Source organism: Ciconia boyciana, chromosome 14 (assembly GCF_034638445.1).
Source record: "Ciconia boyciana chromosome 14, ASM3463844v1, whole genome shotgun sequence".
Lineage (NCBI taxonomy): Eukaryota > Metazoa > Chordata > Aves > Ciconiiformes > Ciconiidae > Ciconia > Ciconia boyciana.
The window spans coordinates 2,137,490-2,151,187 of record NC_132947.1 but is presented as its reverse complement, the minus strand read 5'-3'; the positions used below and the strand labels follow the sequence as shown (position 1 = coordinate 2,151,187).

General features: G+C 58.5%; 1 protein-coding gene across 1 annotated transcript; it reads left to right on the top strand.

Moving 5' to 3' along the window:
• Positions 1–1,979: 1,979 nt before the first annotated feature.
• Positions 1,980–6,762, top strand: SOX18 (SRY-box transcription factor 18). Its single transcript, XM_072879118.1, has 2 exons — positions 1,980–2,611; positions 4,858–6,762. Exons 1-2 carry the CDS (start codon positions 2,197–2,199, stop codon positions 5,706–5,708), a joined length of 1,266 nt encoding a protein of 421 aa, XP_072735219.1. The 5' UTR covers positions 1,980–2,196; the 3' UTR covers positions 5,709–6,762.
• Positions 6,763–13,698: the final 6,936 nt, after the last annotated feature.

Below are 13,698 nucleotides of genomic sequence, written 5' to 3'. Positions count from 1 at the left end.
AGGTCCAGCCCTGGCTCTGGGGCAGTTCTGAGCCCACGCGGAGGCCAAGGATGCTGCTGGGGCCACGCGGGAGGCCACGGGGTGGATGCAGCCAGGGAAAGCGCCACGTGCTTCGCCGAAGCCTGGGAGAAGGGCCAGGATCGGCAGCAGGGGAATGTTCCTGGGGCGTCCCCAGCAGCTGCCCACTCCAACTGCCCCAGAGGCTGCTCACTTCACCCCACAAGCAGCCATGGGCCCTGGGCTGGGGGCCTCCAGCTCCCCCCAGCACCCACCTTGCTGCTCCCTTAGCAGGGGCAAAGAGCCAAAGCCTCCAGCGGCTCGGGGGCTCGGCTCCGGGTGGTGGCACACGGCTGCTCCTCCGGCGTGGCGATGCTCCGGCACCCTCCTCGGCTCTGTGTCTGGGACGGGACAGGGGAGAGCGGAGAGGAGGCTCCTTGCAGCCGTACAGGCTCTCCCGTGGACTGGTGCTGATTTTCTCTTGCAAAATATTAATAAGAGGCTGCAGGAACATGAAGAAAATCTAGCCTGAAACCTCTGTCGCTCCTGGCTAGCGATTGAAGAATAAGTGAGACGAGATTTTTTTCTTTTTTTTTTTTTTTAAGGCCTTTGTTTTGTTTAGGGTTAACAGCAGATCGGCTTTTTCAAATCACTTCCAGACACAGAGGAACCATGGCATGCAATACCCCACCGCTGCGAGGAGGCTGGGAGCTGGGCTCTTGCGCAACCTGGTGCCCCAAGTCTTTCTAGCGCTGAGGTTCACATTTCAGCCTGGGGTCTTGGGCACGTCCGCAGCCGGAGGGGGCTTGGAGGCAGATACCCGGAGCTGGGGCATCTTTCATACATCAACCCCAGTGCCTGGGGAGTGTCAGGGAGCAGGGACAGTGCGCAAGCAGATCTCCTTGCTTGCAAACGGGTCCTGCAGAGTTCATAACTCCTCCGTGCCAAGGGCAGGAAGGACCTTCAGACCACCTAGCCTGGCTCTTGGCACTGCAAATCTCTGCTGGACGGCAGCCGAGCGAGCGGAGCAGTGACCTGGCAGCGGGGGGACGTGCTGCTTCTCCACGGCTGCCGATGGCAGCGTGCCGTGGGTATGCTGCCGTGCCCGCGGCGTGTGTGGCAATGGCACGGCCATGCCAGCCCCAGCAGTGCAGCTCGGGAGGCAGGTTTTAGCCGCGATCACCCGGCTGCCGGTGAACCCGCCATTCCTCAACAGTCCCTACCTAGGCTGACAGGCTGGAAACGGATTTCTTTCCATGTGAACAGTGCTTGAAAGCAAGGAGCTATTTCTCCCCCCAGCACTGAAATTCCCACCAGAAAATTGCCGGGGGAAGAGGGCTCACGCCTGCCTTCACCCCAGGGCTGCTCCCGACCCCGGACGGGGAACGCTGGCCAAAACACACACACGGAATAAGTCATAAGAAAAATAAACACAAAGCCCCAAGCATCCCTGTCTGCCTGCAAACAGGCAGCCTGGCAGGCAAATCCAAACACATCCCTGCCTCGGCTCGGTGGGTGTGCGGGAGGCACGGGCAGACCGCAAGTAGCCAGAAAAGAGGCAAAGAAAGACAGAAAGAAAGAAAGAAAGGAAAAGAAGACAGAGAAAAACCTAATAACCCTCCTCCTTGGAAGGAAGGGAACTGGGCAGCAGCGTCCACACCGGTCCCAGCCCGGCCCTCCCCGGGTGGCTCTTCCTGCTGGTGTCGGGGGACGCCCCCCTTCCTCCTCCCCCTCATCATCATCATCATCATCATCATCATCATCATCTCTTCCTCCTCCTCCTCCTCCTCCTCTCCCTCTCGCCGTCGTCGTCGCTGTCGTCGTCGTCGTCGTCGTCGTCGTCGTCGTCGTCGTCGTCCTCCTCCTCCTCCTCCTCCTCCTCCTCCTCCTACTCCTCCTCCTCCTCCTCCTCCCCTCCGCCCCGCTGATTGGTCCAGCCCGGCTATATTTTGCCCCTTCCAGCCCAGCATCATCCCAAAAGTTTTTTTTGGGGGGAAAGGGGGGAAAAAAAAAATAAAAGAGGAAAAAAAAGAAAAGAAACCAAAACAAACCAAGCCGACCCCAAATCCCCCCGAAGCGCAGGCGAGGGAGGCGAGCGGCGGGGCTGCTCGGCGGCTGCTGGACCCGGTGGGACGCGGCGGGACCCGGTTCTCTCTCCGGCACCCGGTCGGGTCGGACACAAAGTGCTGTCCAGCTGGAATGAATATATCTGAGTCTAGCTACTGCCGAGAGGAGATATCGCAACCCCGGGGCGACTGTTCATGGGTCACCGCCGCCGTGCCGGCCGCTGAGCCCGGGCTCGCCTTCCCGCGCCCCCCGGGAGCCGCCTCCCCCGCCAGCCGCACGCCCAGCCCCGAGCCCGGCTTCGCCTTCGGCCCCGGCCCCGGCGGCGCGGCCCCCGGCGCGGCCCCCGGCGCGGCCCCCAGCCGCACGCCCAGCCCCGAGCCGGGCTATGGATACAGCCCCCCGGCGGGCCGCGCCGAGGGCAAGGCCGGCGAGGACTCCCGCATCCGCCGGCCCATGAACGCCTTCATGGTCTGGGCGAAGGATGAGCGCAAGCGGCTGGCGCAGCAGAACCCCGACCTGCACAACGCCGTGCTCAGCAAGATGCTGGGTGAGCGGGACGGGCTGCGGGAGGAGGGGTGCGGGGGTGCGGGCTGGGGATGCGGGGGTGCGGGGCTGGGGATGCGGGCTGCGAGAGTGCAGGGCTGTGGGATGTGGGGGTATGGAGCTGGGGATGCAGGGATGTGGGGGTGCGGGGCTGGGGTCGTGGGGGTGCGGGGCTGGGGATGCGGGCTGCGAGAGTGCAGGGCTGTGGGATGTGGGGGTATGGAGCTGGGGATGCAGGGATGTGGGGGTTTGGGGCTGGGGTCGTGGGGGTGCGGGGCTGGGGATGCGGGCTGCGAGAGTGCAGGGCTGTGGGATGTGGGGGTATGGAGCTGGGGATGCAGGGATGTGGGGGTTTGGGGCTGGGGACGTGGGGGTGCGGGGCTGGGGATGCAGGCTGCGAGAGTGCAGGGCTGTGGGATGTGGGGGTATGGAGCTGGGGATGCAGGGATGTGGGGGTTTGGGGCTGGGGACGTGGGGGTGCGCGGCTGGGGATGCAGGGCTGCAGGGGTACAGGGCTGGGGATGCAGGGGTGCGGGGGTACAGGGCCGGGGATGCGGGCTGCAAGAGTGCAGGGCTGTGAGATGCAGGGGTATGGAGCTGGGGATGCAGGGGTACGGGGCTGGGGATGCGGGCTGCAAGAGTGTAGGGCTGTGGGATGCAGGGGTACGGAGCTGGGGATGCAGGGATGTGGGGATACGGGGCTGAGGATGCAAGGGTGCAGGGGTACAAGGCTGGGGATGCAGAGATAAGTGGTTATGGGGCTGGGGATGTGGGATGCAGGGATCCAGGGCAGCAGGATGCAGAGTTACAGGGCTGGAGATATATGCTGCAGGGGTACGGGACATTGCGATGCAGGGATACAGGGCTGGGGATGCAGGGATAAGTGGTTATGGGGCTGGGGATGCAGGCTGCAGGGGTCCAGGGCAGCAGGGTGCGGGGATACAGGGCTGGAGATGTGGGCTGCAGGGGTGTAGGGCAGCGGGATGCAGTTACAGGGCTGGGGATATAGGCTGCAGGGGTACAGGGCGTTGGGATGCAGGGAAACAGGGCTGGGGATGTGAGTTGCAGGGGCACGGGGTGTTGGGATGCAGGGATACAGGGCTGCAAGTGCAGGATGAAGGGGTACGGGGCATTGGGACCTGCGCTGCAAGGGTACAGGGCTGTGGGATGCAGGCTGCAAGGGTATGAGGCAGTGGGACATGGGGTGCAAGGATACGGGGCTGTGCTAGCCAGGCTGCAAGGGTACAGGACTGCGGGATGCAGGCTGAGAGGATATGGGGCTGCAGGATGCAGACTGAGAGGATATGGGGGTGCAGGAGCTGGGTTACAAGGATGGGGTGCTGCAGGATGCAAGGGTAGGGTGCTGTGGGATACAGGGCTGTGGGCTGCGAGGTTAAAGGGCTGCGGGATGCAGGCTCTAAGGATATGGGACCAAGGGATGCCGGCTGGAGGCTGCAAGGATGCAGGGCTGTGGGATCAAGGGCTGTGGGGTGCAGCGCTACAGGGCTGTGGGGTACGGAATTAGAGGATGGGGGAATATGGGGCTGTGGGATGTGAGGATACAGAGCTACACGTACGCAAGATGCAGGGAAAGACGGCTGCGGGATGCAGAGATACAGGGCTGTGGGGTGCGCAGCTGCGGGGATGCAGGATATGGGAATACGGGGCTGCAGGATGCGGGATACACGACTGTAGGATGCGGGATGTGGGAACACGGGAAGCAGGATATGGGTAGATGGAGTTGCAGGATGCGGGACAACGGGAAGCAGGATATGGCCAGACGGGGCAGCAGGATGCAGAGACACGGGGCTGCAGGGTGCAGGGACGTGGGATTCAGGATGCGGGGTGCGGGGTCTGGGGATGGGCGATTGGGGCTGCAGGGGAGCGGGGCTGTGGGTGCGGGATGCAGGGAAGCAGGCACCCCGGGGACCAGGCTGTGCTGAGGGGCAGCGGCAGGCAGAATCCCCTGCCCTGGCAGAGGGGTTCCTGCAGCCCCCCCGGGGCTTTGCACCCCCATCCTCCTCCTGTGCCTAAGCGCTGGGCACAGCCTGAGCATGCTGCTGGGACAGCCCTGCTTGGGCTCCCATTCCCCAGCCCCTCCTCGTGCCAGCAGCAGGACCCCGCTCAGGTGCCAAACCGGCCGAGGGAGCCCTTCCCGCCCCAAGGGTGCTCTCACCCCAGGTGCCCCCCTGCCCTGGCCAGCGCCGAGTGGCCAAGCCGGTGTCACAGAGCTTCGTTTTCCCCTTCCAGGCCAGTCGTGGAAAGCGCTGAGCGCCAGCGACAAGCGTCCCTTCGTGGAAGAGGCAGAGCGGCTGCGAATCCAGCATCTCCAGGATCACCCCAACTACAAGTACCGCCCAAGGAGAAAGAAGCAAGCCAAGAAAATCAAGAGGATGGAACCCAATATCCTCCTGCATAACCTTTCCCAGCCTTGCAGTGACAACTTCAGCATGAGTCACCATGGCGGCAGCCAGCCGGGCCACCCCCAGCCTCCCCCACTTAACCACTTCAGAGAACTCCACTCCATGGGGTCGGATATTGAAAACTATGGCTTGCCAACTCCTGAGATGTCTCCCTTGGATGTCTTGGAACAGACCGAGCCGGCGTTTTTCCCTCCGCACATGCAGGATGACTGCAACATGATGCCCTTTCGCGGCTACCACCACCATCACCAGATGGAGTTTCCCCAGGAGAAGTGCATGGGGCGGGACGTGGCGGTGCCCTACGCGCAGACCCCATCGCACTTGGCCGACGCCATGAGGACTCCCCATCCCTCCAGCATATACTACAACCAGATGTGCTCGGGAACTCAGAACGGGCTTTCCGCCCACCTGGGCCAGCTCTCGCCCCCACCCGAAGCCCACCACATGGAGAGCGTGGATCACTTGAACCAAACCGAGCTGTGGACAGACGTTGACCGCAATGAGTTTGACCAGTATTTGAACATGAGCAGGACTCGTCCCGAAGCCTCGGGACTCCCTTACCATGTCTCCCTGTCCAAAGTGACTCCTAGAAGCATCTCCTGCGAGGAGAGCAGCTTGATATCTGCCTTGTCCGATGCCAGCAGCGCTGTTTACTATAGCCCCTGCATCACCGGTTAGGTTGGCCCCACCATCCGATGCTCTCACCGGGAGAGCCCCGGCTCTCTGTTAAAAACAAAAAGCCATCCTCCTTTAACCACGAGCTCCATAATATTTAGAGTATCTCATTAAATGCATCGCTTTCTTTTGTTTGTTTTTTTATTTTGTTTGTTTGGTTTTGGTTTTTTGGGTTTTTTTTTAGAGAAAAAACATGCTGAACTCACTGATATACCGTATAACTATATAACACAGATAGACGCCTTTCCCAAACACTAGCCTGCCTGCCGCGCTCCCCGCTCCAGCCCTCGGCAGGGCATAGCCGTAGCTCCCACCAGCTCCAAGGGGCATTTTTAAGCCAATTCCAGTAAATCCTGCCTGAAACAACCACCACCAGGACGAGCCGAAGCGACCTGCCCCCAGTATTTAACCCAAGGGCAGGCGAACTTGCAGGGGGGGAGAAAAACTTTTAGGAAGACTTTGCCGGGGCCGTTAAAGAGTCGGCGCCTGTTAGGGGTGGGCTTTAGGACAGTTTTTACTGTATTCTCAGCAATATATTTTAATTGGGCAACAAAACTATATTTTTACTAAGCATTTTTATATATAAAATGGTATTTAATGTCTTTTGGGGGTTTTTTTTATTAGACTTTTTAAAAATAAATCAAGGGATATCCATGAGATCTAAAGCATTTATGTAGCAAAGCTGGATTTAAAAAAAAAAAAGGGGGGGGGGGAAAGGAGATATTTTGTGAAAAGGGAATGACAATGTAAATATTGTGGAACAATTGACTGGAATTTTGTACAAAAGAAAAATATGACTGCAAACACTTTTATTGTCTAGAACTGTATGGAGAGCAAACTGTTTTATACTGGTTAATTATTAAAACATCTTCATATAATTGTTCCCATCTTGTGTGCTTGTTGTGTGAACACATATTTTCCGCAAATACATGTTGTCCCAACCATTTCCAGATTTTTGTATCTGTTGATTAATGTTGTGACAACCTGGCAAATGTATTAATTTCCAGGCTGCCGCCCCGTCAGCCGCCTCAGGCTCCGCGAGCGTGGCTCAGCTCGGCGCGGGATGGGATGGCGGCTCCGGCAGCGCCGGCAGCGGGATGGGCTGGGATGCTGGCGGCCGCCCCACGGCACCGCGCCGTGCCACCCGGAGATGGGCTTTGCAGGAAAAGCAGCTGTTCTCAGATTAAAATATAATAAAACATGTGATATCCTCCTCCAAAATGAGCCTTGGTGTGGTTATTATTTTGCCAGCGCATCGGTGCGTGGTCCCCACGGCTCACCCCATTTTCCTGCGAAACCACCCAAAAATAGAGCCCGGCCGCTCCGACGCCTTCGCTCTGGTCCTCAGGGCTGGAAGAAAGGCCCCGTGTGCCGGAGCCCTTCCACCTCCCAGCCCTCACGGGCTCTTTCCCGGCTCCGGCAGCCATCGTCGCGCCGGGCCAGACCCTGCTCGGAGCCACCGGTGCTTTGCCGGAGCTTCATCCCCCTCCCGTGAATCACTTCATGATTTACAGTATTTTTTGTTCAGTTTGAAAAGGAGAAACGACAATCTGTTGCATAAAACCCCGATGGCATCCGTTCCTTGAACGCTGAGTGATTTAAACCAGGCTGATATCGCCAAAAAAGGCTATTTAAAAAAAAAAAAAAATTGAATAGAATAAGAGGTTTTTTGTTGTTGTTGTTGGCAAAGAATTGCCTTTTAGGGGAAATGGATATTTAACAAATGACATTAATTTTCAAGCTTCTCCTAAATTAAATTCACATTAGTGTTAACAGGACTAAATCCTGACTCACTTTTTTTTTGTTGTTTAATGCGAAGCGCTAATAAACAGGACCACTTTGGGGGCTGGCGACGTGTTCCCATTAAACGCCAGAAAGGCGCTTCATTGTCTTTCCATATACAGTATGTAAAAAGGGGGAATACATGGAAAAATGACCTCACTACCTACACGGGAGGGCTGGCGGGCGCCCGGCGGGTGCCAGAACCCGCGCTGCAGCAAACAAACACAACACCAAATGAGAAGCATCCTGTGCCGCCGCCGATGACTATGAAAGGAAGCAGCCGTCTATAGGCTTCATCCCGCTCCGCTCCCCGAAGCGGCCTGGGAGGAAGGAGATGGGGGGGGGGGAAGCAAGCCCTGACTTATTTTCCAGCCCCCAGCTTCCAGGTACCTTCCAGGCGAGGATGCGATCACTTCCTGCGGTTCAAAGAAGCGATGCGCACGCCGGCCCTCGCCCAGCTGCCCTGAGGTGCTCGGGGAAGCCGGCAGCGGATCACATCACGGAGGAAACGTTAAGTCATTTTTCTCCAGCAGAAATTCCCTTCTTTCCCCATAGCTTGGGCCGTGCCAGCTCGCCTCTGATCTCAGAGGATGGCTAGAAATCCTTGGGGTGTTTTTTTGGCTGCGGTTCCTTGCTCTGGAGCAATTTGGGGCCGGCATGCCCTGGTTTCGGGTGCTCGCCCATGCCGGTGGCGGGGCTGGGCACGAACAGGAGCTTTCCCAAAGCACCTGCACTGCAAATCTGTTGAAAATGTGACTTTGCTGTGAGGGGAGCGGGGGTCTCCTCGCTTCATGCCCGAGGATGCTGCTGCAGGGCTGGGGCAGGTGCCCGGACTGAAAACCACGGGGTGAGGGATGGTCTCTCCCCTCCATAAATGCACCGGCGATGCGCCACATTGCAACCACGGCTGCTGCATCGCTGCGAAAGCACCGAGCGGTGCTGGGGCAATTTGCAGGGACCTGCCATGCCCACCCGTCCCTGGGACCGGGTCACCAAGACCCACGGGTCACCGAGACCCAGCGTCAGATTTCAGGTCCCCGTGTCTGCGTCACTCTGACACGGCGCGGCGTTTGCCAGCAAAGCCCTGGCTTGCTTCTACACAAAAGCAGGGAGGGCCCTGCCAACTCTCCTGCCTAACTCAGCCCTGGGTGTTTTTATTAATAATAAAGCCTAATTGCAATCGAGGCTGTGAACAATGCGCGGCTGCCCCGTCTCGCTGCCCAGCCCTACCCCAGGTCGTGGGGAAATGAGAAAGAAGGAAAAGGAGCGAGGAAGAAAATAGGAGGGTGGGTTTGGGTCGGATAACAGCAGGCAGAAGGACCCACACCAGACCCCGGGGGATGCCGCCTCTTCCCATCGCTGGGTGTTTTGCACAGCCTTTTTCACCTAAACTCGCTGTTTTGATGTTAAATTAATCAAGAGGTGTCCCAAACCAGGGCCGTTCCTCCAGCCTCGCCTCCAAGCGGGCAGCGTGTGGCTGGTACCGAGCCGGCAGGCACCTTCCCGCAGCATCGGAGCCGCAGCGTCACATTTTGGCCGTGGCCAGGACAGGATTTGGCCCTCCCCGGACCCAGGGTTTGGCTGGGCTGGTGGGCACCGGGGCTGGTCCGTCTCCGTCAGGAGGGCAGAGAGCTAGGCAGACACTGCAAGGGATGCTAGCTCCTTGATGAGCTTGAGCCACGCCGCTAATGAGCTGCGTTCGATTTGATGCTAAATCCGCTATCTCCCAGTTTCACTTGGCGTTGGCTATTTGGCCGCTTGGGTTTGCTCAGCTCGGGGTTAGCTAATGCAAACCACAGGTCAGAAAACCCAGCTGCGGATGGGACGGGCTGCTCCAGCCGTGCCCACGGAGCTCAGCGATCCCTCTGCCCGGCCGGGACACATCCTGCACCGCTCAGGCACCGGGACCAGGCAGAGACGGCCAGCCCCGCACACCGGGAGAGCCTTTTTATTTTTAACATCACCTTCTTTCCCTGCCCCCATCCCTGTATGGCCGCGCTGGGGCCAGGAAACCATCCACCAGCATTTTATTTTGCTGCGTGCCGGTGGCTCAGGTGTGACGTGGGACTGGAAATGGATGGGGCTGAAATAGTTTGGGGATGATTTCACTGCCGTTATGGCTCAGGCCGGGGTTGTTACTACACAGCCCCTTCCGATTTTTATGACTTAATCTCTCCAAAGCTCGGGGCCTGATGGTTTTGGACTGGGGAGGAGGAGCGAGGGGCTCTTAGCAGGTCGTTACGGCAGAAATATGGAGAAGGTATTTGACAGGTATATGTAAAACCTGACAGGCCCATCCTGCCGGCTTTCCCGGGATGGCTGCCGGGGCAGGGAGAGGGGGAGGCGCTGCCAGGTCCTGCCTGGGCTTTATGGGTGGGTGGCATCTGCTCCGCGTCCCCTGGGGATGTGGGGCTGTGGATCCCCCCAGGCTCGCTGCCCCACGCACCGGGGCTGCTTCTGCAGAGGTCCCCGTGACGCGTGCCATGACGCCTGCGAGTGCCACCGGTCGCGGGGCAGCGCGTGCACTGTGCGCACCCGCCGTGCCCTTCCCGTGCTGCCCGCCACAGCCAGCGCTGAGCTGCACAGCAGGGAGAGGGGCAGGGTGGCATGAAGTGGGTGTGTGGGGGGGGGGGTGTACATCCGTGTGCGTGCATCCGTGTGTGCGCATCCCAATGTATCTGTGTGCAAAAATGTATGTGTGTGTGACTATCAACACGTGTGCGTGTGCAAGCACGTGTGCATCCGTGTGTGCATGCGGTTCTGTGCGTGCGTGCATCCCTGGCTATCTGTTTGCACGCATCTGAGCGCGTGTGCGCATGTGTGTAGCCATGTGTGTGCATCCCGATGTATCTGTGTGCAAACGTGTGTGTGTGTGTGTCTACCAATGCGTGTGCAAGCACGTGTGCATCCATGTGTGCCTGCATTTGTGTGTGTGTGCGTGCATCCCTGGCTATCTGTTTGCACGCATCTGAGCGCGTGTGCGCATGTGTGTAGCCATGTGTGCGCATCTCTGCATGTGTATGTATGTGTGCGTGGCCCTTTTTGTGTATCTGCACGTGCATGAGTCCGCATGTGCATCCACGCGTGCACCTGTGTGTACGTGCACGTGTGCGTATCCACGTGTGCCTATGCACGGGCACCCACGTCTGTGTGTGCCTCCGTGTGTGTGCGCATCTGTGCGTGCGTCTCCATGCATGCACGCGTGCATCCATGTGCACACACGCGTGCATGCATCTGCACGCACACGGCCACGTGCATGCACGTGTGCGTGTATCCGCGGGTGTGCATCTGTGTGCACACCCATGCGCGTGTGTGTTCTGCTGGAGGTTCACCGGTCAGCTTTATAGACGTTCTGGTTTTTTTACGGCATTATAGAGTGCTCGATGACATCACCCAAATATTAAAACAGCATGTGCTAGCCGGCCCGGCCCGGCGATACGCAGCTCCAGGCTCGCCGCTCCTGAGGCCGAAGCCGTGGCAGAGCCGGGGCGAGTGGGACCTGCCAGGGCGGCCGGCGGCAGCTCCGGAGCAGCCCAAGCTGTCCTGGCCCGGAGGACGCGGGAGGGGAGGGAACGCTGACACAGGCCTGTGGACGCGCAGCCTCGATGAAGTCATCCCTGCCGGGATGTTAAGGGGGAATTAGAGCCTCCTGGTCCGTGGATTTTGGGTGCTCACCACCACACATCCCTGCGGTGGGGACATCGGGGGGAACGGGAAGATGCTGCCGGTGCCGGTCCCCCACCTGCGGCAGCAGGCAGCTGCTCTGGAGCTAGTGATGGGATGATGGGGGGTTTTTTTCCCCTCTTCCACTGAAAAAAAAAAAAAAATTAAGATTAAAATAAAAATTTTTAAAAAATAAAAAAATAAAAGATTTTTCAAAGCCAAACCTGCTTGTGGCAAACAGCTCCAAAACATTTCCTGACTCGAGAAAAAGAGCATTGGAAAAAAAAAAAAAGTTTCCAGTTTTTTTAGATGGGAAGCAAACTATTTAGAGCTGTAACTGCGTTATATGTTGTAGAGGTTAACCAAAGGGAAAAGGTTGAAATGCGAAGAAAGGTTTCAGATGTTCCCAGTGCAACCTTTCCTGACCAAGCTGAAGAAGAGTTCCCAAACCTTCCCTGACTTTCTGTTTTGCAGCCCAGTTTGGGAAAGGAAATGTGTGAAAATCTCAACGCTCCTCGCAGGACAGGAAAGGCACCATTTCCTCCGCGGCCGTGCCTGGAGCGGCCGGCCGGGCGGCAGAGAGGTGCGGGGTGACGCTGGATGCTCTCCCCAGCTCTGCTCCCCAGCAGTTTCCCAGCAGCCGGGCACCGCTCCACCGGCTGCCGCAGGCAGGGGAGGGCAGCTGCCTGCAGGGCGTTGGGCCCACGGTATCGTAAATATTACAGGTTTTGTGACAGAAAAAGAAAATAAGGCAGCAAGGAGTCCTTAATGCACCCTGGGAAGTCTGCGCAGCCTGAAACTCTTTTTTTTTTTAGCATTTCCCTTGGTGCAAAGTTCAGCTTCTCCATCACCGGTGGAGCTCTGGCTGTGGTCCCCCAGCTCCCGGCTTTGCCCCCACCAGCTCTCACATTCCTCCCCCTGCCTTGGGGCCACCACCAGCCCCTGGCCCCACCACCAGCCCCTGGCCCCACAGCCCCCGGCCCCACACCATCCATCTGCTCACCCGACACCATGCTGGGGTCCCCTTCAGACCGTAAGGAAGGGAGGTTTGGTCCTCATTGCATGAGTCATGGGGGGGTGTGGGGGCTTGTTCTCCCCCCTGGCTCTCAGCCGAGCTGAGCCCCACAGCCATCCATCAGAGCCGCTTTGTGCCCCTCTTCTGACCTGAGCCAGCAATGCTGTGAGGCACCCAGAGGCCACAGGGTCATGGAAGGGTTGGAAGTGCTCTCCAGAGGTCACCTAACCCAACCCAATACAACCCAACCCAGCTCAACACAACACAACCCGACACAACCAACGCAACCAACACAACTCAACCAAACCCAACACAACCAACCGCAACCCAACCCAACCCAACCCAACCCAGCACAACCCAATGCAACCCAACCCAGCCAACGAAACCCAAAATAAGCCAACCCAACCAAAGGCAACCCAACCTAGCCTAACCAACCCAACCCAACCCATCCTAACCAACCTTACCCAGCCAGACTAGCCCAACCTAATCCAACCAACTCAACCTAGCCTACCTAACCCAACCCAACCAACCTATCCCAAACTAACCCAACCAACTCAACCCAGCCTACCTAACCCAACCCAACCAACCTATCCCAACCTAACCCAACCAACTCAACCTAGCCTACCTAACCCAACCCAACCAGCCTAACTCAACCTCCCACGCAAAGCAAGTCTCCCCATCGCCCCCCGCGCAGCCGAGCTCAGCCCTTCTGGGATGTTGCAGGGGTCTTGGTGGAAACCTCTCCCTCCTCCCATGCTCAGCAGCCCCCGGGGGGGTGAGCCCGGCAGGGAGCTGCATCACGTTCCCCCCCGCCGGCGCGGGAGCGTCACAGACTGTCTGAGGCTCGTCAGGAGAGTCAGGCCAGGCCGCGCGGGGCCGTTCTGGGAAGCCGTCCAGCCATCCGCTGGAGAGAGGAGTCTGCCTAAAAATGACTCTCCTGGCTCCTCTCCACACTCCGACCGTCCCATATGGAACAAATGTACATTTTCCATCAATTGTTTGTATTTTTCATTTAAAGAAAGAAGGGGGGGAAGGAAAAAAGACAGAAAGCAAGCGGGCTATACATATATGCGAAGCGTCGGTGACAGCAGATAGGCCCCATCGCGGAGAGGGAGAAACACTGGCTGGCGTTCAAGAGACTCAAACGTATGGTATGAAACAATAAATTTTAAGTGTGTTTTGACATATTTGGTGGTCTCTGCCTCACGCTTAATGAGTGTTGGTCCACGTTACGGGGGAACCGCACAGCTCGGGGTGGTTGGCAGGCTGTGCTGGAGGGGGGGTCGGTGGCCAGCGAGGCCGGAGGTAGACGTGGAGGTGGTCCTGGTATGCGTGCCCCGAGGGGACAGGGCACGGGGACGGAGCACGGGGGACCGCGCCGGCGCGCTCGGAGGAAGGGATGCTGCGGGCACCACGGCACCTCAGCACCCGTGGGGGACGAGCTGCGGCGGCAGCAATGCCAGCTTGCGGGAAGAAGCATCAGGAGGTGGAGTTGGGTGGAAGTCGGTGGTGGGAGATGCGACGTGACAGTGA